This window comes from Xyrauchen texanus, chromosome 9 (genome assembly GCF_025860055.1).
Source record: "Xyrauchen texanus isolate HMW12.3.18 chromosome 9, RBS_HiC_50CHRs, whole genome shotgun sequence".
NCBI lineage: Eukaryota > Metazoa > Chordata > Actinopteri > Cypriniformes > Catostomidae > Xyrauchen > Xyrauchen texanus.
Window position 1 is genome coordinate 2,915,102 of NC_068284.1, and position 24,169 is coordinate 2,939,270.

General features: G+C 42.7%; 1 protein-coding gene across 1 annotated transcript in view; it reads left to right on the forward strand.

Annotated features, from left to right (window-relative positions):
• The first annotated feature begins 13,585 nt into the window (after positions 1-13,585).
• LOC127648801 (uncharacterized) overlaps positions 13,586-24,169 on the forward strand; it is a 309,374-nt gene continuing 298,790 nt past the window's right edge. The window contains exons 1-11 of the mRNA XM_052133564.1: positions 13,586-13,654; positions 14,189-14,330; positions 14,516-14,732; positions 14,841-14,967; positions 15,283-15,581; positions 15,748-15,838; positions 16,063-16,179; positions 16,311-16,386; positions 16,462-16,713; positions 16,989-17,160; positions 17,275-17,423. Of these exons, the coding sequence (XP_051989524.1) occupies positions 14,189-14,330; positions 14,516-14,732; positions 14,841-14,967; positions 15,283-15,581; positions 15,748-15,838; positions 16,063-16,179; positions 16,311-16,386; positions 16,462-16,713; positions 16,989-17,160; positions 17,275-17,423 (1,642 nt within the window). The 5' untranslated portion in view covers positions 13,586-13,654. The remainder of the gene's footprint in view (positions 13,655-14,188; positions 14,331-14,515; positions 14,733-14,840; positions 14,968-15,282; positions 15,582-15,747; positions 15,839-16,062; positions 16,180-16,310; positions 16,387-16,461; positions 16,714-16,988; positions 17,161-17,274; positions 17,424-24,169) is intronic.

A 24,169-nucleotide genomic window follows, 5' to 3' on the forward strand; every position in this document is an offset into this window, starting at 1 on the left:
GCTCTAGCGTGTATGATGGTGTTTATTACCCCTTCTGGCAGAGCGACGGGTAGTCGTTGATCACCGCGTGCAGCGCCCAGCGCTCTGGGTGGGGATGCCAGATCGTGCCGCGAGCTTGAGAGAGGAGATCTGCTCTCACTGGGATGGGCCACAGGCTGTCCGTGACAGCTGCGTAAGCTCCGGGAACCATGTCCGATTCTCCCCAGCGGGGCTATGAGGAGCACCGAGTGGCGCGTTTCCCTGATCCTCTGCATTACCTGTGGCAATAGCGAGGCGGGAGGGAAGGCGTAAAGGGGGCGGTTGGGCCAATCCTGGGCCAGCGCGTCCTCGCTTTTCGAGAAAAATATTGGGCAGTGAGAGTTCTCTTCTGACGCAAGAGGCGTCTCTGCTCTGCCGAATATGCGCCATAACTTCTGGACTGTTTGAGCCTGCAGGGACCATTCCCCTGGAGGAATATTGTCTCTGGACAGTCTGTCTGGGCCGTCGTTCAGGTGGCCTGGCACGTCGCGTCGCCCTCAGCGGCGCAGGTGGCACTGGGACCAACTCAGTATGCGTTTCGATCAGATGGAAGAGGTTCCTGGATCTGACACCGCCCTGGCGGTTTAGGTAGGATACCACAGATCTGTTGTCGAGCGGACCAGGACGTGGTGACCCTGAATGACCGGGAGAAAGCGCACAAGCGGCGTGCTCGACCGCTATCATTCCAGACAATTTATGTGAAGGAGCTTTTCCTGAACTGACCATAGGCCAAAAACCGGAGAGCCCTCGCGAGACCGCGCCCCAACCCGTGTTGGACGCGTCTGTCGAGATGACTTTTCGGCGAGATACAGCTCCCATCGTCACTCCCGCTGATACCATTTGGCCACTGTCCAGGGCTGCAGAGCTGAAATACAGGTCTGAGTCACCTTGATCGGCTGGCGGCCTGTGGCCCAGGCCCGGCGAAGCGCGGTGTTTAGCCAATGCTGAAGCGGCGCATGCGCAGTAAACCCAGCTGAAGTACTGCTGCGGCTGAGGCCATGTAACCTAGCACTCTCTGAAATTTTTTCAGAGGCGTGAGGCTGTTCATCTGAAAGGACGCGGCTAGTCAGCTGAACACGGCGCGCTGTGTAGATAAGCGAGCCGTCATTGCCCGCGAGTCTAGTTCTATTCCAAGGAAGGAAATTGCCTGACTGGGCTGTAGTGAGCTCTTGGTCCAATTGACTGCAAGACCCAAACTGTTCAGATGGCTGAGGAGAACTGTTCTGTGAGACAGAAGCTCCGTATGTGACTGTGCCATAATCAGCCAGTCGTCCAAATAGTTCAGAATTCGCAAGCCCTGACTCCGCAGGGAGTGCGGCGCCGCATCCATGCGCTTCGTGAAAGTACGAGGTGCTAAAGACAGGCGAGCGGATGGACGGTGTATTGATAAACCTGGCCGTCGAAGGCGAATCTCAAGAATGGCCTGTGACGGGGATTTATCTGAATCTGAAAGTAGGCATCTTTCAGATCGAGAGAGATAAACCAGTCCCCTGGCGGCGTATGCACGAGGAGTTTCCTGATTGTAAGCATTTTGAACGGTCTTTTTGCAAGCACCTTGTTCAAACCCCTGAGATCTAATGTTGGTCTGAGGCCGCCGTCTTTCTTGGGAACAAGAAAATAACGGCTGTAAAACCCTGACTCGCTCAGTGAAGGCGGCACTTTCTCTGTGGCCCTTTTGCACAGAAGGTTTGCTATTTCTGAACGAAGCATGCAGGCTGCTTCCGTGTTCACAATAGTTTCGAGCCGCACTCTGAAGCGGGGAGGGCAGCGATCAAACTGTAGCAAATAGCCCTGTTTTATTGTGCTTAACACCCATTTGGATATCCCTGGGATAGCTTCCCACGCTTTGAAGCGTAACGCTAGAGGGTGAATGGCCAAATCGCCCTGATTGCCGCACTAGCAGCTGAACAGAATGTGTGGCCGCTTACTGTGCTTATGCATGACTGCTTCGCAGACAGCAGGGACAGGCTGTTCTGTGAGTGACTTCCGATTGAGGTGAATGGGGAAAGAGTCACATCTGTTAAGTGATGCTTGCGAGCATAGTCACGAGCACGGGACTTACATACAGAGAAGTGTTTGCTGGCCGTGTGACAGAGCGGGCAGAGAATGGAGCGCGCGCGGATTAGTGGGGCGTTTATTGACTCTAACACTCGAGCGGGTTGTGTCCGCTTTATGTGAGTGGGCTCTGATCGGGACACGGAAGTGTAATGCTTGTGTGTAGAGGTGAACACTGGATTGTGGGCACATTTTCTACACATAAGGCTGGTCGTGTGACAAAGCGGCCAGAGAAGAGGCGCATGCGGATTAGGTGGGCGTTTATTGACTCTAACACTCGGCGGGCTGTGTCCGCTTTATGTGAGTGGGCTCTGATAGGAACACGGGAAGTGTAATGCTTGTGTGTAGGGGTGAACACTGGATTGTGGGCACATTTTCTACACATAAGGCATGTTTGCTCTTTACAAGATTTCTTTGGGTCGCTGTGAAAGCGGCGTTTGAGTGCAGGCAAGCGGGCAGTATCACCCGGCTTGTTGGCTGCTGAATCCACCACTGTAGTAGCCTGAGAGAGGGGACTGACAGGGGCGAAGCTTTGACGGTGGTCCGGCGCGGCGGGACTGAGCCGTAATTTTTTCAACAAGGCTAGGAGGACTTCGGTTGCTCAGGTTTCAGCGCAACCTTAGACCGAGGCCCGCGAGGCGGCGGTCTCGCGGCGGCTGTCTGAGCCTTGATCGAGGCGGCCGCCCTGTCGATGCTGAGAAGTCTGACTTTGTTGAGCTGAGGCTGTGAAGAGGCTCGTGCAGGAGGCTGGTCACGTGGGCGGCCTGCAGAGGAGCTAAGCGCGACGCGGCAGGAAGAGGTTCATGGCTTGGGTGGCTTTCTGGACTTCTGAAAAGCAGTCAACAATGCCACTCACCGCGGAGCCGAAGAGACCGGTCGGAGAGAGCGGTGCGTTGAGGAACGTGGAGCGCTCTGCTTCTCCCATGTCGGCTAGCGTTAGCCACAGATGTCTCGGTCACAGTCAGCGAGGCCATGCACTTCCCTAGAGCTTGGGCTGCAGCTTTGGTGGCCTTGAAGGGCGAGGTCGTCGCTTCTTAGATCTGTAACAGCCTCTGGGTGCCTGCCTTTCTCATCCCACTCCGAAGAAGGTCCGCTTGGAGGATCTGTAAGGCGGCCATGGAGTGCAGAGCAGATCGCGGCTTGGCGTGGCGGAATAGGCGCGGCCAACATAGGCGGAAGTCGCTCTGCAGGCCTTAGGCGGGAGCACTGGCTTAGACCGCCATCTCGCGAGGGCGGGCAAAGGTGTGCTGCTACCGAATCCTCGACCGGGGGATGGAGGAGTAGCCCTTGAGTGTGGAGTTCCGGCAGGAAGGGGCGGCCGGGCGCGGGTGTTGCTTGGCGGCGGCTCTGAAGAAAGCAGCCGTCGAGTCTGTTGGGAGCCTGCTCAGGGGCGGTGACCACTCGAGCCCGAGGCGGTCGGCGGCCTGTGTGAGGAGGCGTGTTAGTTCCCCGCCGACTCGGCGCGGGTCCTGCTGGATTCCTGGGCGAGGAGGAGGCGTGGGAGCCTGACCACTCCTCGCTGTCGAAGCCATGATGGAACAGCCCTTATCCTCCGCCTCGTCCTCCGAGATGGCAGCAGTGTGGCGGCTGGGCGGCAACTGCGCATCCGGGGCGGGGAGGGTGAAGCGATGCTTCGAGGAGAAGCTCGGCGAGGCAGTCGCTTCTATCACCGGTTCTGGCAGCCTTTGGGGCGGCACTTTTTCCTGCTGGCGAGCGGAAGGCGGCTGGCGGCCGGTTCTGAGCGCCGAGTCGAGCCCGCAGGGTCAACATCGGAAGCTCCTCGCAGAGGTCGCATCCGCCTTCAGCGGGCGAGCTCTGCATGCCCCAGTCCCAGGCAGAGAGTGCAGATGATGTGGCGGTCTCCGGCGCTGAGAGGGCGCGGCATGAAGCGCCAAGTGGTGCGAGGCATCTTAAAAAGATGCTCGTTACTCTTTTGTGAAGTTCGTTAAGAACTAGCTTGCTCTAAAAAGGATACGTCGCCGGATGGCGTAGCTCGCAGGATGGCTGAAGGTGGTGGAGGCGGCCGGCTTCTTTGGCGCTGTCCAAGCTTGCTAGATGCCCCTCGAGCGGCAGCGGCTTCCAGTTCAGAGATCGCGAAGAGCTTCGCTGAAGAGATGAAAATCAGGGTTCCAGCCTCACGAACTACGCTTATATGCACTCTAGCCACGCCCATTTTGGCGGCCTTTGATGCAGTAAGCGCGCGGACGCCTCTCATTGGATGCGAGTTCGCCCAAGTTCGTCTATAGGCTGCAGCAGTTGCCGCAGAGCAACCAATGAGCTCGCTAGCTAGCCCGCTCAAGGTCTGCAGTTGCTGCACTGCGTTGACAAATGATACAAATTAAGGATACTTTTTTGGCTTCAATATCTCAGAAAAGATGAATCTTTCCGGTAGCGTAAGCTAGCTTACGCAATACGAGAGAACCTCTAGTAAGAGAACCATGTTTAATCGATCTGAAAACTCTGTTGAAACTTATTGCAACGGCCCGTTTTACCGCTCTCTGTGTGCTCTGGATTTTTATTGGATCCCGCGCAGCAGTTCAAACATCAACCAATCGGCGTATTTTATGGTCTTATGGACACTTGCCTACATGTAGATATGTGTTCAGTAAATAGGCTACTTTTATATTGTGCAAAATGAAAATTGTATTGCTTTAACAGTTGCCAAGGAGAAGAAAGAATGATTCCTCATCGTACTCGGACCAGGTGGAAAAGAAGGTAAAACTTGTTTTTCCAGCAAAGTTTTGGTCATATTGATAATTTATAGGCCCTAGAATTGTGTGTATTAAATATGATACACTATAATGTATTCATAAATAGGCATTATACTTATTGTTTAACATAATTTTACAAATAATGTTTAGTTTAAGTTATGTTAAGTTTAGTTTTCAGGTTTTAAAATTTTGATTAAAATGTTGTAACACGCATTGCCAAACAATGATTCTTTTTTTCAATTAATTTATACCTCCAAAAGGCGACTTATCCTGGGTGATAAAAACATTTACAGACAGATTATGAAAAAAAGTAGAAAGGTAATTCATAAAATTCAGTCATAAACGAAAAAAGCTAATGCTTAACAACAACTTTTTAAACATGAATCCCCTCCAAAAATTATAAATATGTGAAATATATCGACTTTTATCTGAAGGCGAGTAGATTTCCCGCTACAGGTGGTCATGTTGTTTTTAAATGCTGCCTGTGAGCTGAACTGTATGAACGAAGTCACCATATCTAAATATTCACAACAAACACCCTTTCAACATGAACACAAGAAATGAGACCAATGCTTTCACTGCTCGCCATAGCGTCTCAATGTTAGTATCCCTCAGCAGGATATGTCGCCCATTTTAGGTTTACAGGCATTCTATAAATTAGCAGCCTGGCATTACTGTCAGTAAAATATTATGCATGGCTAATAATTTTATGTCATAATAATATATTCATCTGTAGCCAATGGAGATGGCTTCCATCTCAAGACACCAATATAAATCTAAGCACAACAGCAATGCTAAAATGTAATTTATTATTCTGTCTGTAAAAGTGAAAGGATAAAGCATACAGGTAGATGGTGGGGTGGGTTGTGAACACTAGCCTTATTCTGATGATCATTCTCAGGGGTTGTTACTCAAAAAAGGTTGAGAACCACTGATCTAGACTAACGATAAGTAGTGTAGAGTTGTAAAGCTGTCTCTCTTATAATATTGTGTCTGAAACTGTACAGGAACATTGAAAAATGTCTACATGACTTGGAGGATGGAAATTTCCAGAGTGCCACTAATGATGTAAGTACTAATCAGAAAATAAATCAGACATTTACAAATGAAAAGTGAGGCTACAATAAAAAAAAATGGGGGGAATTTTAAATTGATGTAAGTTTTATTAGGCACAATTAAATTGAAGGGTTTCTCATCTTTTGAAAAGAAATAAGTCAACTTTATCCACCTTTAAATTGACTGTCCTGTTGTCTCCCTCTTTTCTATATTTCCTTCTGCCCTATATTAGGATGATGTTTCGCACTCACCAAAGGGGACTGAAGAATCCGCCTCCGCAGATATAGGCCTACAGGTAGACATTTTTGGAGTAATTGACATTAATCTATTATTATAGGCCTATTGTTTCTTCTTTCACATAAATGAATAATGTTGTCTCCTCTTTCAGGACAATATATTATTACAAGCAGAGACCACAAGAGTGTTACCATCCATAGAAAAACAGGTGAGGAAAAGTTTTGTTTAAATCCAGCTGTCAGTAAGGCATATGGATACTGAGGATGACCAAAGGCTATTCTTTTGATTTTCATGAATTTATGTATTGCCTTCTTTTAGGAAATGTCACACCTCCCCAAAAGGAAAAAACAGTCACAATCACCAGTCACTAATGTAAGATTTCTTCCTTTGAAAATAACCAACTCTTAATACTTCAATCTGTTTTTCTTAAATAACATTCTCTTTCACATACACATTTATTAGTTAATTTTGTCCCCTCATCCAGGTCAATCTACCGCTGAGGACAGGGCAGCCTATGTCCAAAGAAATACAGGTAAACATGGCCTATTTCTTTTTTAGTTCAATTTCTATTCATTTTTATTGCTATATTTACTATTGATAGTTCAAATTATATATTAAAAAGTCTTGATCTTTTTAGGATGACAGCCCTATGTCACATTCACCAGAGACTGCAGAAGAGGGAACCTCTTCAGAAATTCTGGTACATAAGAAATTTACCCCAGACTATATGTAAATAAGGAATGTTGTATGTCATTTTGGTTTACATTGTGTTGTGTACATGTGTATAACAATTGTCCCTAAATGTGTAGAGACAGCTGAATTTGAGATTAGATGCTTAAATCAGTACATAGCATAATGCATTGTTGATATGGCGAGCCGTTTTGATTTTTAATAATTCGCAGGATATCAATTCATGATATCAACAATTACATTTTCAATAGTAAAAATGGTCATTCTTGATATCAGGAATTCGATTTCTGCTAGTAAATATGTTAATTCTTGATATCAACTATGACGTCATTACTCGCAGAAATACAAATTCTAGATATCAAGAATTGAATTTCAAATAGTAAAAACTATAATTCTTGATATGTTTAATTGTATTTTCACTAGTTAAATGTCACCATAGGCTGCCATTCAAAATCAGTTGTTTATATCAATAATTGATTTCTTACTAGTTGAAATATACATTTCTGATATCAATAACTAAATTTTCACTAGTTGAAATGTTAATTCTTGATATCTGTAAATGTATTTTAAAATGCTACATTAGAAATATTACACTACAAATATTATGCATGGCTAATAATTTTATGTAATAATACAATATTCCTCTGTGGCCTATGCAGGTGGATTCTCAGAAAAAGTAATACCAACTCAATACCAACTTAAGACACCAATATAAATCTAAGCACAACAGCAATGCTAAAATGTAATTTATTATTCTGTCTGTAAAAGTGAAAGGAGCATACAGGTAGATGGTGGGGTGGGTTGTGAACACTAGCTTTAATCTTGATGAACATCCTGGGAATTAATAAAAGTCAAAACAGCTTTCCATATTGTTGAACAAGAATATCAACATTTAGATTAAAACAGGTTTCTTTTGGTACACACTTTGCTTATGATCACTCATATTTGGATTCTTTCTCATTTGTTTCAGAATACCAACCAATCAAACAATGCGTCTTCATGTCCCTCAAATGACCATGTCACAGATGCCAGTTGGCTGAACATCCTCGCATTTTCCATGAAGCACAATGTAACAGGGGCTTTAATGGAGGACCTACTGAAGCTGTTAAGGTTATGCAGTGGGGATGCTGCAAGCATCCCAAGTAGCAAGTACATGCTAGAGAAGGAGTTTAAAGATTATGTTGACAAATCAGAACACCATCATTATTGTGGTGTTTGCAGCTCTTACATTGGCCTCTCAGTGTCAAAGGACGGTGAATTAAAATGTCAGATTTGCTCATCAACCCAAACTGTGAGACAAAGTTTAGAGTTGGGTAAATTTTTTATTTGTATACTTTTGAGGAATCAACTTAAAGCTCTTTTGGAGAATGAGCCTATTCCAAATATTTACAATGACCAAAACAGAGATGGAATAACAGATATTTCAGATGGGAAGTTGTACAAATATCTGAAATCAGTTAGTGATTAATTATTTTCCCTGTCATTCAATTGTGACGGAGTGCCAGTGTTCCAGTCATCTACAGCATATGGCCCTTACTATGCTCTGTTAATGAATTACCCCCAGAGGAAAGAGATAAAAATGTCATACTATGTGCTTTGTGGTTTGGGTCATCAAAACCACAAATGACTAGCTTCCTCAAACCTTTTGTGGAGGAATGCAAAAGTCTTGGACAAACAGGTCTTCAGTGGCAGGATCCAGTAGATCACTCAATCCAAACGACAAAGGTCTATGCATTATGTGCCATATGTGATGCTGTTGCACGACCTTTACTGCATAATTTCAAACAGTTTAATGGAGAGTATGGGTGTGGGCACTGTCTTCATCCAGGTGTTCAAGTGAGAAAAGGAAATGGGACTGTGCGAGTGTATCCTTGTTTAGAGGAGATGCCAAACTTTAGAGATCATGACACAACTGTGCAAATAGGTGAGATTGCCAAAAATAATGAACAGAGCATTTTGGACATAAAAGGGCCATCTCCAATTGTGGACTTGCCAGATTTTGACCTAATCAATGGCATGGTCCCTGATTACATGCATTGTGTTTTGCTATAGGGGTTTGCCGGCAAATAGCCACTTTATGGTTTGATTCCAAAAGCTATAGTAAACCGTGGTATATTGGTTTGAACACTGCAACAGTGGATGTAAATCTTTTAGCAATCAAGCCTCCAAACATTTTTTCCAGAATCCCACGGTCTATTGTTGAGCGAAGGTTTTGGAAAGCTCACGAATGGCAGAACTGGCTTTTATATTACAGTTTGCCAGTCCTGAAGGGGATACTTCCAAACAAGTATCTTTGCCACTGGGCTCTACTTGTGGAGGGTGTGAGCATTTTGCTAGATTCAAACATTAGCCAAGAGAATATTGACCATGCTCATGAGGCTCTTGAGCATTATGTTAAATCAGTTCAGTCTTTGTATGGTGAAGATCAGAAGATCAGACATGACGCTTGCCATTCAGGCCTATCTTTGTTTCATTAGACCTAAGAATTTTGTTTCTCATGGTCTGAGAGTCCTTCAGGTGCCTTTTGGCAAACTCCAGGTGGGATGTTATGTGCCTTTTGCTGAGGAGTGGCTTCCGTCTGGCCACTCTACCATACAGGCCTGATTGGTGGAGTGGCTTCTGTCTGGCCACTCTACCATACAGGCCTGATTGGTGGAGTGCTGCAGAGATGGTTGTTCTTCTGGAAGCTTTTTCTCTCTCCACAGAGAAATGCTGGAGCTCTGTCAGAGTGACCATTGGGTTCTTGGTCACCTCCCTGACTAAGGCCCTTCTCACCCGATCGCTCAGTTTGGCTGGTTGGCCTGCTCTAGGAAGAGTCCTGGTGGTTCCAAACTTCCATTTACGGATGATAGAGGCCATTGTGCTCATTGGAACCTACAATGCTGCAGACATTTTTCTGTACCCTTCACCAGATCTGTGCCTCGATACAATCCTGTCTCGGAGGTTTACAGACAATTCCTTGGATGTCATGGCTTGGTTTGTGCTGACATGCACTGTTAACTGTGGGACCTTATATAGACAGGTGTGTGTCTTTCCAAATCATGTCCATTCAACTGAATTTACCATAGGTGGATTCCAATCAAGTTGTAGAAACATCTCAAGGATGATCAGTGGAGACCGTGGTGGGTCTCATCAAGTACAGCTCGCTGCATCCTGCGGTGGACATCCAACCCGGCCACATCCAAGTGTGACGTCAGAAGCCACGCCCATCCAAGTGTGACGTGAGTGTTCAACAGAGTGAACACAGTAAGTTTAACAAAACACAGAAATAGATAAATAAACGTAACAACATTGTCATCACTTCAGTGTAGGGCTATGTGATTTTTACGTTGACTAGTTAAACATTTAAAGAAATCGAAAAGAAATCGGTCAATCATTCTGAAAAGGAAAAATCAAGATTTTATTTTAATGAGAATGTGTCCAATTTGGGCATGGGCGTGGTGGCTTCTGACGTCACACTTGGATGTGGCCGGGTTGGATGTCCACCGCAGGATGCAGCGAGAGGCCAGTCGTAATTTTGGCCTAGTCCTCCAGACAGAACTGGTGTAAATGAGTCAGGTCTGTAGGCCTCCTTGCTTGCACATGCTTTTTCCGTTCTGTCCACAAATTGGATTAAGGTCAGGGCTTTGTGATGGCCACTCAAATACCTTGACTTTGTTGTCCTTAAGCCATTTTGCCACAACTTTGGAGGTATGCTTGGGGTCATTGTCCATTCGGAAGACCCATTTGTGAACAAGCTTTAACTTCCTGGCTGATGTCTTGAGATGTTGCTTCAATATATACACATAATTTTCCTTCCTAATGATTCCATCCAATTTGTGTCCACTGGTCCCTCCTGCAGCAAAGCACCCCCACAGCATGATGCTGCCACCCCCATGCTTCACGGCTGGGATGTGTTCTTCGGCTTGCAAGCCTCACTCTTTTTCCTTCAAACATAACGATGGTCATTATGGCCAAACAGTTACATTTTTGTTTCATCAGGCCAGAGGACATTTCTCCAAAAAGTAAGATCTTTGTCCCAATGTGCACTTGCAAACTATAGTCTGGCTTTTTTATGGTGGTTTTGGAGCTGTGGCTTCTTCATTACTGAGCAGCCTTTAACACTAGAAGGGCCGAGCATGCGGTCATCCTACCGTTGTGCTTTAAGAAAAAAAAATTCTTTGTACTCGATCAAATTCCAGGGCCCTACTTTCTTGACTTTTCCTAGATATTTGAGTTTTATTGCCCAGTGTGCTTAAATTTTCAAAATCGCACCAGGAAATTTTTGTTTAAAGGTATTTTGCTTCTACTTCTGTGAATAGACGGCCGCCTCACGTCCACGTAATATTTCTTTGTGCCGTTCAAGGCTGCGATTCTCTTTCCTTGTGTATTTGTGTAATATATTGTGTATATATTCATAAATATTTGTACTATATATATATATTATACAGTGCATCTGGAAAGTATTCACAGCACTTCACTTTTTGCACATTTTGTTATGTTACAGCCTTATTAAAACATCTATTAAATTCATTATTTTCCTCAAAATTCTACAAACAATACCCCATAATGACAACGTGAAAGAAGTTTGTTTGAAATCTTTGCAAATTTATTAAAAATAAAAAATGAAAAAAATCACATGTACATAAGTATTCACAGCCTTTGCCAAGACACTCAAAATTGAGCTCTGCTGCATCCTGTTTCAAGTTAAGTGGTTTTTATTGTCGTTCAAACATATACAGTTAGTACAGTACACAGCGAAACGAGACAACATTCCTCCAGGACCATGGTGCTACATAAAACAACATAGGACAAATACAGTACCACATGAGACTACACAGACTAAATAACATTTCTACATAAAGTGCACGTGCAAAAAGTACGGGACAGTACAATAAATTACTAAAAGGAGCAGGACAATAGGCACAGTGAGAGACAGTGTAGCACCGACCAGTACACATTTGCAATCGATTAGTGCAAAGATGACACTTTCTAAAATGCTAAATGTAAACATAGCATACTATAAAGTAGTGTTCTATGGACATAGCAGTTATTGAGGTAGCAGCCAGGTATAAAGTGACAATGAATTAAAGTGCAACTCTGGACATGTGCAAAAGTTGGATGGTGTGTGTGTGTCAGTCCAGTCTCTGAGTATTGAGGAGTCTGATGGCTTGGGGGAAGAAGCTGTTACACAGTCTGGTCGTGAGGGCCCGAATGCTTCGGTACCTCTTGCCAGATGGCTGGAGCGTAAAGAGTGAGTAGCCTCTCGCTGCATCCTGCGGTAGACATCCAACCCGGCCACATCCAAGTGTGACGTCAGAAGCCACCATGCGCATGCCCAAATTGGACACATTCTCATTAAAATAAAATCTTGATTTTTCCTTTTCAGAATGATTGACTGATTCCTTTTCGATTTCTTTAAATGTTTAACTAGTCAACGTAAAAATCACATAGCCCTACACTGAAGTGATGAAAATGTTGTTACGTTTATTTATCTATTTCTGTGTTTTGTTAAACTTACTGTGTTCACTCTGTTGAACACTCACGTCACACTTGGATGGGCGTGGCTTCTGACGTCACACTTGGATGTGGCCGGGTTGGATGTCCACCGCAGGATGCAGTGAGCTGTACTTGAAAATTACAGCAACATATTGTGAGAAGCTTGTGGAAGGCTACCCAAAATTTTTGACCCAAGTTAAACAATTTAAAGGCAATGCTACCAAATACAAACAAAGTGTTTGCAAACTTCTGACCCACTGAGAATGTGATGAAAGTAATAAAAGCTGAAATAAATCATTCTTTCTACTATTATGCTGACTTTTCACATTCTTAAAATAAAGTAGTGATCCTAACTGACCTAAGACAGGGTATGGTTTCTATGAATAAAAGTAAAAGATTGTGAAACACTGAGTTTAAATGTATTTGGGTAAGGTGTATGTAAACTTCTGAGTTCAACTGTGTGTGTGTGTGTGTGTGTGTGTGTGTGTGTGTGTGTGTGTGTGTGTGTGTGTGTGTGTGTGTGTATATATATATATATATTTTAGTGATCCAGCCATGGGCCCATCCATCTGGTCCATCAAGAATCACTCTCATTGTATCTGTCCTTAAAGCCCATGGTGCAGGTTTTTTTTTTTTTTTTTTTTTGGCAATTTTCTAGTTGGTAATAAACATTTAAACAGTTATCCATTGTATTTGATGTTGTAGGGTACTACATAAAAGAAATATAATACGGAAAAGTAGGTGATATGTTAGCTTTTAGCTACAGCTTAGCGATTATTCTTATTTCTCCCACAATGCATTCCATGATGTCACATGAGGTACTCGCTGACTGTTGGACGACAGAAGAAAGCCCGCAGCCCACCTTACAATTGAGGGAGAGTGAGACGAGGAGTAGCTAACTAGTGAAAGAGTGACAGTGACAGATTTATAAGTAAGTAGATAGATAGATAGATAGAATAGCATAGCATAGATAGAATAGCATAGATAGTGAGAGATAGCATAGCATAACAGATAGCTTAGAGATAGATAAAGAGTAGATCATAAATAACGTTAGTCAAAATGGTTTATTACTGTGTTTGTGGCGGGTGCAAGAACTCCAGCAAAACTGGACATAGGGTCCATTCCTTCCCCAAGGACAAAGGGATCTTCCGAAGCTGGTTGCAGTTTGTGAAGATTAGGCGGGCAGATTTTTCAGCTAGCTCTGTCACCGCCTACTCGAGAATATGCAGCGCGATTTCAAAGAGGAGGATTACCACTCAGGGGATGCTAAAATGGTCTCACTTGGATTAAAGAGTGAGAGGAGTGCTAAATGACTTCCTACCGCCGTGCCGTCTGTGAACGTAAACCTCTCTGCTTGCCCCGTCCCGAGGTCGAGAGACACCGTCTGCCGCAAGCGAGAAATTGCCACGGTAAGCATCATGCTAACGTTAATGTTTACAAGCTGCGTGTTAGCTAGCTCTGTGTGTATTTTGTATACCGTGTTCCCTTTGACACAGCCTCCACTAACTTACAAGCATGATCACTCTGACATTAGAAGAGCATATTTCGTGATTCACTAATAAAAATTAGAATAATAACAAAATTGCCCTGAAGTAAAAGTCGATATCATCATGAAAGCTTTATGGCTGTGCCATAGGTTATTGTTTCCACTGGGAAACTAACGTTAGTTGTAGCACACATGTCCCATTTTATTGATGGACTTATGAAATGACTGGGAATATTTACTTATCTTCTTGGAATTTCAAAGATGATAAGTAAATAATTCTCAGTACTTCCAAGTTGAAAATAAATGATTAAATGTTTCCATGTACTCCTGCAATGTGCTTGTACACCCAATGTGCTTGCGAATCACTGTTCTAAATATTCATAGTATACCCACCTCTTATTTCACCACTACACTCATTTGCATTTTGCTGACCCTTTTTCATATTTGTTTTCACAAGATGTTGACAGACGCCTCACAGCAGGAGACTGTGGACAGTGTAGACACTGTGGAGAGTGTCGATACTGGGGATCAGCCCTTGCCCTCCTCCACTTCTGACGCTGGGACACAGTGTTCTTTGAAGCCCCCCCGATGGTCTCACGGTAAAACTTGGGTATTTTAAGGGGTAGTTATTAGATATAGTCTCTAAAACATTGCCAGTATCTATGCAATCAGAACATTTCCATACACATTGATTAAATTAATACATAGCCTACACCAAAAAACATACCAGTTTAGATTTGCCATGATTGTCTCATGTTTGGGTATGTTTACTGCCTCTCCACAGCTGTGCAGGTTAACCTGAAGCCCAAGATGGTCAGCGTGGGCACACAGACATCATTCGGCACACAAACCTCCACTCCCCTTGCTAGTCCTGAACAGACAGATGAAGATGATGATAATGCCTCTGTCATCAGTGACTTATCGTGGGTGCCCGAAGAGCCGATGCATGAGGAGGACTTGTTTGATGAGGAGCCACCTTACACGTGTGACCCCCATCACAAGTGAGATAGTTTAAAACCAACATAGACCATTTTGAATGCTCATTTTTGTGTACTGTAGCTTTGGTAGTTTGAATGCCCCCCCCAACAACAATTTTTTTGTTCTTGTAGTGGCATTGACAAATTCATTGTTTGCCAAGAGGAGCTGATGGGCCTTTTTGTCATCTGTTCGGCCTGTTGTGAGAGGTCAGATAGTAGCATCATGCAGCAGGAAGGAACTTTTCTTAAGATCAAGCAGGTACGGTTTTGTTTACGCAGCAGGCCATCTGATTAGAAAATCAGAATATCTAATTACAATCTGATAGCTCTGACTGTCTTGCCAGTTAATTTAATTTACAGTGTATGTACCAGGCTGGCTTTAGTCTATTGGTTTGTGATGGCATCATATTTGAGTGTTATACTGTATTGGTCATGTGTGTTTCATTGAAAACATGAAACCTTTGACCAGTAATGTACAGTACCTAATCTATATTGAATCCTGATATACTGTTGATTACACTTTTTTTATTTTATTTTTTTTTCTTCTTCTTTTTTTTTTTTTTTACATATCTAGGTCTGTGCATCATGTGGCTACCACCGTTTCTGGCAAAACCAGCCAATGCTCCACAGGAACATGCCGACCTGCAACCTCCTGTTAAGCGGGGCCATTCATTTCACTGGATGTTTGGCCACCCAGACATTAAGAATGTTGACTCTGTTTGGCCTGCAGTGCATCAGTGCGAGCAGTTACTTTCGCCATCAGCGCCGCTACACCATCCCTGTAATCGTTCAGGCCTGGCAAAACGATCAAGCGAAGAATTTTAGTGACCTACGGGCAATGGATGGCGGGCTAGTTCTTGCTGGTGACTGCAGGTAAACCAGTGTGAGAGCTCATAGACCAGCTGCACATTTTGATTTTTATATTTGTTATCATGTAGGGTGGCTTTAGTTGGCATTTGCAGATGACATGGTGGATTGTCTTTACAGACATTGGTTATTAAAAACTTGAAACCTAATTCAAATTTGTAATTAATTCCAGGTCAGATTCTCCTGGGCACTGCGCTGAGTATGGATCCTACTCTCTGATCGAGGACAGAGTGAACAAGGTGGTGGATGTTCAGCTTGTTCAGGTAAACCTGATGTTATTAGACAAAGAAATGAACTCTGCAATTTAGTAAACTGATTGTATATTAATATAACATCTTTCCACTAGTACAACGATGCTTAGAGCTTTGTGTATTGCCTAACTAGAGTACAGTGTATCGTAATGCTTGGACCAGCAACGCGTCGGTTCATTCACGCCTCCTTCAACAACACCAGCATTTTACACTTACACTGTTATGTCATGTTGCAGAGCTCAGAGGTCCCCAACAGCTCATGGTGTGAGCTTGAAGGGCTCAAGCGCAGTGTTGGCCTGCTGAGGGGAAAGGACCTGCATTTAGCAACGCTGATCACGGACCGTCATCGCCAGGTATTTACAATAAAAATGCAGTATAGAATGTAAACATCTGAATTGCACTGAAGCTGGATGTTTGTGGTTTGCTGATACACGGAGGGCCACACAGGTCAATCATCCACAAAAGTTTGTTTATTTCTCCTTAGGTTGCCAAATGGGTGAGAGAGGAGCTGAGCCCTGAAGGGACACGGCATTATTTTGATGTGTGGCACATTGCCAAAAGTATGTATCCATTGTTGGAACCTTGAAGCAGTTTTTGTTAGTGCATATCAATTAATACCATTTGTTCTAAAACAGGTCTGGGGAAGGCATTGGATGCAGCTTCAAAAGAGTGTGACCAACTACAGCTGTGGAGGCCTGCTATAGTGAATCACCTCTATTGGACTGCAGCCTCAACCCCAGACGGCAACCCAGCAGTCATGGAGGCTAAATGGAAAAGTTTATTCAACCACATCCAGGACATCCATGACCATGACACCCCTGCTTTCTCCAGTTGTGCCCATGGCCCTCTAGACGGGGATCAGTGCAACAAAGAGTGGCTGGACCCAGGTACAGTACACACAGCATGTGGTATTATGTACGCTCTACAGTTTTGTTGTATTTGCTGTCTGAGTGCTTTGACATGTGACCTATGATGATTAAATTATTTTTTCATTCCCTGGCAATCTCATAACATTCTGTTTACTGTTTATGTTTGCTATAATTCATATGCAGGACCATTTCATGTGTTTCCATTAAAAAAGAATTTTTGTCTGAATCTATCTTGTCTATTTATACGTTTTCCATCTGTGTGTCTGTCTGCCTCCCTGTCTTGGTCTTTGCAGGCTCATTGGCAGCAGTAAAGTTGGAGAAAATAATCACGAGGACTGCCTTACTGAAAGATGTTCGACAGCTGTCTCCACAGCATCAGACATTCTCCCTTGAGGCTTACCACTCCCTCATCTTGCACTTCGCACCCAAGCACACAGGGTTTTCATACGTTGGGATATATAGCAGGTCAGTGCTATCCAAGGAATAATACAGCCAATTATTATGCCTTTTATAGTAATAATAGTACCTATTATCATGCCTATTGTAGTAAAAAAAAATCTCAAATGTGTTATTTTGTAGGCTTCTCTTAGCGGCGCTGCATTACAATCACAATGCCAACCGCGAGACAGCACGGAAAAGTGATGGGACGGAGAAGTACTGCGTGCGGTATCCACGCTTCAGAAAAGGTGCCCATGTGGTGCGTCCCATCAAAGAGGCAGCCTCATACGGTAAGCAGTGTCATGCAGTTCTATCATATTTTGAGATGGCTCACGAGACATCTGTGATCAGTGGCAATGATCTTTATTCAGTATTATTATTATTATAATATCTGCAGGTTATGCAACATCATTGATGAAGGCCCTTCAGGAAAGCTACACCCATTCACCTGCAGCTCTTCGAGAGGTTAGCGCTAATTTGTCCTCCGATGCACCCGCCCCATCACTAAATCCTGCGAACAGGTTCCTAAGGAGGAGGCCGTCAGCCTCTTCCTAGCCCGGCAGTCACGCTACAAGAGAACCTAAATTCACATTATTATTTTTTTTTTTTCCACAGACAAGTCCAATGATTTAGTTGTAAGTATTTATTTTAGTTGTTATTTACCTTCTTTCTGTCCCTGTCATCTCATTTGGTGGTGGTTTCCTGTATTCTGCATGTTTTGTGTGTTGTTGCTTTGGTTTTACTTTGCACTAAATCATGACTTTTTTTTGTCTTTGTAAGTGGCATTAATTGTCGCTGTACCCCATTCAAGGGGTCCTGCATGCTGCATGTCTGCTCCTCTGTCTGTTATTTGCATGAAATTTGTTTTATGTAATTCAAAATAATTTACCAATCATTTTACCTGTGCCTTGTCAACATCTGTGTGCGGTGTTGTCTGGGTTCACTGTGTGTCATCTTGATATGCTTTTGCATGTATCACTGCATATGCATTCATGAAAGAGTGTGAGTGTGAGTGACTGTGTGTGACTGTGTCTGAGTAAGTGAGTGTGAGTGAGTGCGAGAACCATCAGTTGACCCTCAGGTAAGACCACACTTTTGCAGGCAAAAGAAACAATGTGCAAAGGTTTCAGGTCTAGCCCTTCATCAGTGGGCTTTTTTTTATATAGATTTGTTTACTTGCAACCTATGTCTTTGTTCAGTAATCCTTGTCCTTGTTCAGTAAATGTTTAGTAACCCTTACAATCAATGCCAATAAACTGTTTTTTCTTATTAAAATTCATGTGTTCTTTATAACATTTTAAGGGCAATTGGGCGATCACAACAGAATAAACAATTATTTTTATTCATTCTCATCCAAACGAGGCCATTGAAAGCCCTGATAGGTTTGGTCACCACTTTGGAAGTTTTGTCTGATGGTTGAAACCACTCAAGAGGGTAGAGGGTTCCTTATACTCCTCCCTAAAACTCCATAGCCCAGCGTATAGCCTGCCTGTACGCAGTGTACCGGTATTGCCTAGGAATAAGTAGGAAAGATTCTTAAATTTTAAACTCTGTAAGTAGGTTGGAAACGTCATTTGAAGCCTGTCTCTTATGCATGTTTGTGCATGCAACACATCTCCTGTCACCTATTGCTGTTGTTCAAAGGACTCAGTGTAAAAACATTGGTAAAGTAAACATAAACCATGAACATACTTGTGCGTGCTGGCTTGAAGGGGACCATGATCCTGTCTGAAGTGTGAATATGCTATTTGTAGCACAAACGGATTCAGGCAGCATGCCTCAAATCCAGGATGCTGCGTTAGGCACGTTACATCTGCTGGCCGCGGGTGAGATCCTCGACCAGCGACCAAAACGCTCACCTCCCTACAACACAAGCTCTCCACCACAGTTTCCATGGGACGACACCGCCCACACAGACACCTGCCAAACACAGCGACACAGACGCTTACTACTCACTCACTCCCTCTCCCGGTAAGCCTGACGGTGTCAATGACAATCAATCACGAGGAAAACTAGTTGGCACTATCAACAATAATCACACTGGGCTACGGCGAAACAACATTTTCACCGGAGAAAGAGGTAAAAGCTTAGAAATAAAGCATAAAAGTTATTGTATGCACTGCTGTTCATAGACTACTAGCTCCAGCGGTCATTGCTGCGTTTCTAAATGATAGCAACTCACCAGGACACTACACCAACTCTCCATTCATTCTCCTCTGACCATGCATTTATTTGTCTTTGACGGCCATCTGCTCTCGGTATTTCCTCATTCGCCCTCTCACGTCTAAACGGTTCGAAATTGTATGGCTGTGGGCCATCATAAATGTTAACTGTGGGTCTTGCCACCTCTTTCTCATCCCAGTTAGATGCCATAGTAGTCAGTGCTAGTCTGCTAGAATTAGTTCAAGTAGCTGAGAACGGCTGAGGCTACATTCCACCGCGTCTACCTCATGTGACGTCATCGCCGAATCGCGTAAAAAATAACCGTTTCTAACCAAAAACTACAAAAACTGGACTTTAACACCATTTTGGAGACATTTCTAACTTTATTTACATATCTTGACTGCTTTATCTACCCATTAATCGACAGTGGTGTTTAACCTGCACCATGGGCTTTAAGACCTTTGAAAAATCTGTCTTCATTTATTTCTTTGCCCAATCTTGACACTTTAACTTGTGAATATATTCAGTGGTGGTCGTGTTTCAGCCTTCTTGACCTTGGCTTCTTGAGCACTTGGCACCTTGTACTTTTGGACACTCCAGGTAGGTTGCAGTTCTGGAATGTGGTAGCATTGGAGGATAATGGGTAATAACCAGGTGGTAGCTTCACGTTTGATTCTTTTCAAGTCTTTTGCAGTTAATTTGTGACTTTTCTTCTCCATGCATTTTTTACACTCCAGTTGACTATTTGCAACAAAACGTTTGATTGTCCGGTGGTCACGCCTCAATAGTTTAGCTATATCAAGAGTGTTGCATCCATCTGAAAGGCATTTTACAATATTTGACTTTTCAGTGTCAGTTAAATCTTTTTTTTTTTTCGAGGTAATGAAGCTTCCTAATAATTATGCACACCTTGACATAAGGTGCTAGTTACTTTTGCCACACCCTCCCTCATTACACAAATACACCTGAAAAAGTTTTAATCCAATAAACATTAAAATTGATATGGTTTGGAGTTGGAAAATGTGCATGGAAATAATGATAAGTTCAGAATACTCACTTGCCTAATAATTGGGCATGCAGTATATATATATAGAGAGAGAGAGAGAGAGAGCTATATAAACTTACCTCGGTTTCTGCAGCGTCCCAAAATAAAGGATTTATATTAATAATCTTGAAACAGAAGAAACACTTGTGCACCGCACAAAATGATTATAACACCCTCTGCAGCATCGCTCTTCTGCTGAATGGTAAATTCCTTGTTGAAACCACTGATCTATATATATAACTGGATTGCTCATGACGTCACAACAGTGAAGCTACTGCGCTGCCATCTTGGTATTCCCTAACATTCTGTATTACTATGGGTCTCAATGGGAAATCGTCTGTTTTGGTGAGTTATTTTTACCTATCCAGTCACATTAAAAAAAAAATTAAGTCTGCATACACTGCATCACAATGCAATCTTCCTAAATATGTGATTATTTATTTGGACTCTCAGTTTTCCCCCCTTCTTATTCTAAGTGTGAGAGTGTTATGTTACTGTTTATTGCAGCAGCATTAGTTCAGCTGCGCACGTGTTACCTCAGTAGAAACAAGTTTAAGAAACTGAGGTAAGATATCAGTAGACATTTTCAAACCTATTTTTTGCAGGCTTTGAAGTTTGAATTCTGAATACATAATTATGTTTTGTAGCTTTTGTTTACGTTGAACATGCATTGTGGTTATTTTCTTAGGCTAAACAAATGTGCTAACATATGCAGCTAACGTTAACTTTTACTTTTCTAAAGTGATCAATTGGAATTGACGAGGAGCAGGGCTGGACTGGTAATCTGGCATACCGGGCATATTCCCGGTGGACCGACACACTTATACTATCTGTTTTTATTTGCAAGGAAGATACTTTAGCAAACATGCAGTATAAAAATAGTCTTATATAATTACTGTATTTCAGATAGTTATAACTTTTAATATTAATAGAAACGTTGACCCAAAAATGTAAATTCTGTCATAATATACTCAACCTCATGTCCTTCCAAATCCATGTGACTTTCTTTTGCAGAACCCCCAAAATGGTATTTTGTATTCCATATAAGGAAAGTAAATTGTGTGCAAAATAGCTTGTTTTGGTCAAAATCGACTTTCATTATATGGATAAAAACATTCTTTAAAATGTCATCTTTTGTGTTCCACAGAAAAAGTCATACAGGTTTGGAAGGACATGAGTAAATAGTTGTGCGTGAGGTCTTACTTAAGTTGGGGTGTAAAGTTCACATTAAGGGCTTAGTAACTACTAGTTTGTTTGTAACTAAGTCGGTGCTTAATTTGGTTGCACCACCTGTTCTTAAGGCAAGTCTTAACTAGTAAGTCATCAGCTCTCCGTAAAGTGATGCGTAGTCACATAATATGACGTTTACCTGCATTGATCCAATAAGCAGCCTTCATATTTGTACACAGAAGTATTAAAAAGCCACGAACTTCAAACTTTGTTTGCTCACGTAACCGTTACTGCGGACGTCACAAGAGCAGCTCTTTGAGAGACATATTTTGATAATTAAAATATTTTTTTAAATGTTATACTTTTATATTTAACTGTCATTCATATGTTTTTGAAGCCTGAAAAGGAAATCATACACTTGTTTTATTAGATGACTGTTAGAAATAAAAGTCTTCTAAACCACAGAAGTGCCTTTTCTCTCCATCTTTTATTGAGTTGTGAATGAATCAATACAAAGTATTGAATCCAACGTTGGGGAGCGAACAAAATATGTAGCTCAGCTCTTCTAATATGTGGCATGCATATATACTGTAATAGTAGAGGGAGTTTATACTTCTAACCAATAAAAGCATACATTACCTCATACAGATATCACAAATAACAACTCCATATATGGCAAAGACGCCTTCTAGTCCGTGAGAGCCTTTCGGACCTTTTGCCATACACATAATACAATGTACACACAGACAATGTATACACAGACAGAGTGCGGAGGGGGCTTCCACAGCTCCAACCTCATATGAAACAGATGTTTGATAATGTATACAGAATGGAATGCGCCAATGCAGCCTTTCTCTCTTGGAAAGGGCTGAGATGTAGAAATAACATTTCTTACAGTGCCCCCTTTGATAATGACAGTTATCCTATAACATAATTATCACATTACATTATTCTCAGCATGTCCATTATTACAGAATAATACATGAAACATATTTCAATCAAACATTTCGTTCAAAGTCATTAGTACTTGATAGTTCTGTTTGCTAAGGAATATTGAGAGGATACAAAAGTATTCATAGAACAATAAATCAACATCCTAATGAATGGAATAATACAGCAAACAATAAATGAAAGGATTAACAGTATAGTAAGGCCCTCCTCTGGAGCAAACTTCACACGGCTTGCGTGGATCCACTGTGGTTGAAGATCAGTCAGAACACCTGTCCTTGTCACAGCGATCACAGTGGCCGGCCCCAGATAATTCGGTTCTCCAAGTTTCATAGGTTTCAGACACCTAATCAACACCGATTGTCCTGGAACGAAAGGATGAGTTGGCCCTTCTGATGGAAGAGGGAGAGAGAGAGAGACATCACCATTTATGCCATTTAACGTTCTAACTAGGGAATCCACATAATCCGCGATGATCACCTCCGTGTCACCTGTGGAAAGATTACCAGCGCGACCTCTGACCCAAGGGGTCGGGAAAGGTCTACCCATGAGAATTTCAAAGGGAGACATTTTTGTAGTGGCTGATGGAGACATTCTCATTTCAGTCAGTACGGCAGGCAACAAATCAACCCAATTTCTGCCCGTATCTAGACACGCTTTATTAAGACGTTCTTGTATCGTTTTGTTCAAACGTTCCACGTTTGACGAAGACTGAGGATGATACGGGATATGAAAATGCCAATTAATACTGAGTTCTTTAGCTAATAATTGCGTTACTTTAGAAGCAAATGGAGTTCCATTGTCGCTTGCTATAACAGTTGGAATACCGAAACGCGGTATAATTTCTTTGGCAAGAATATTCACTACCGTCTTTGCGTCTTCTTTTCCACACGGAAAAGCCTCAGGCCACTTAGTAAATCGATCAATAATCACAAGCAAATACTTGTGATTTCCACATGGAGGCATGTGTGTAAAATCGATCTGTAAATATTGGAAAGGAAGTTCAAGATGCGGTAAAGCATCATGGCTGATTGCCTTGTGCCTGTTTGTTTGCGCACACACCAGGCAAGCATCCAATATCAACAAAGTATTTCTTTGAACGTTTGCAATGCAATATGATTGATTCAAATTTTGTATCACTTTCTCTTTTGACACATGTGATACACCATGATAATGCCTACACAGCATTACAACAGTAGATGCTGGTAGCGCGATTCTACCTTGTTTATCTCTTAAGATACCAACTTGATCTGGTTTTACTTCATTGGCTGCCCAATGAGTCAAATCATCTTGAGTAGGATTTGCTTGTAAGATTTTAACATCCAAATCATTAATCAACGATGAATTCATCATCGGCACTTCATTGTTTTGTTCATTTACATGCGGACTACGTATTGCTTCTTTTGCTGCCCATTTCGCTACTTCATCCGCAAATCTGTTTCCCTTGGCCTCGTCAGATTCACCTGTTTTATGACCAGCTACTTTAATTACAGCAAGCTTCAATGGTTGCTGTGCTGCCCTAATCAGCTCGGCCACAATGTTATGACGCGAAATTGGTTTTCCTTCGGAGGTTTTGAAATTTCTTTCCTCCCACAATTTAGCAAAATCATGGACTACGCCATACGCATATTTGGAGTCAGTATATATGTTGATACACTGACCTTTTGCCAATTGACAAGCTCTTGTTAAAGCAATCAGTTCTGCGACTTG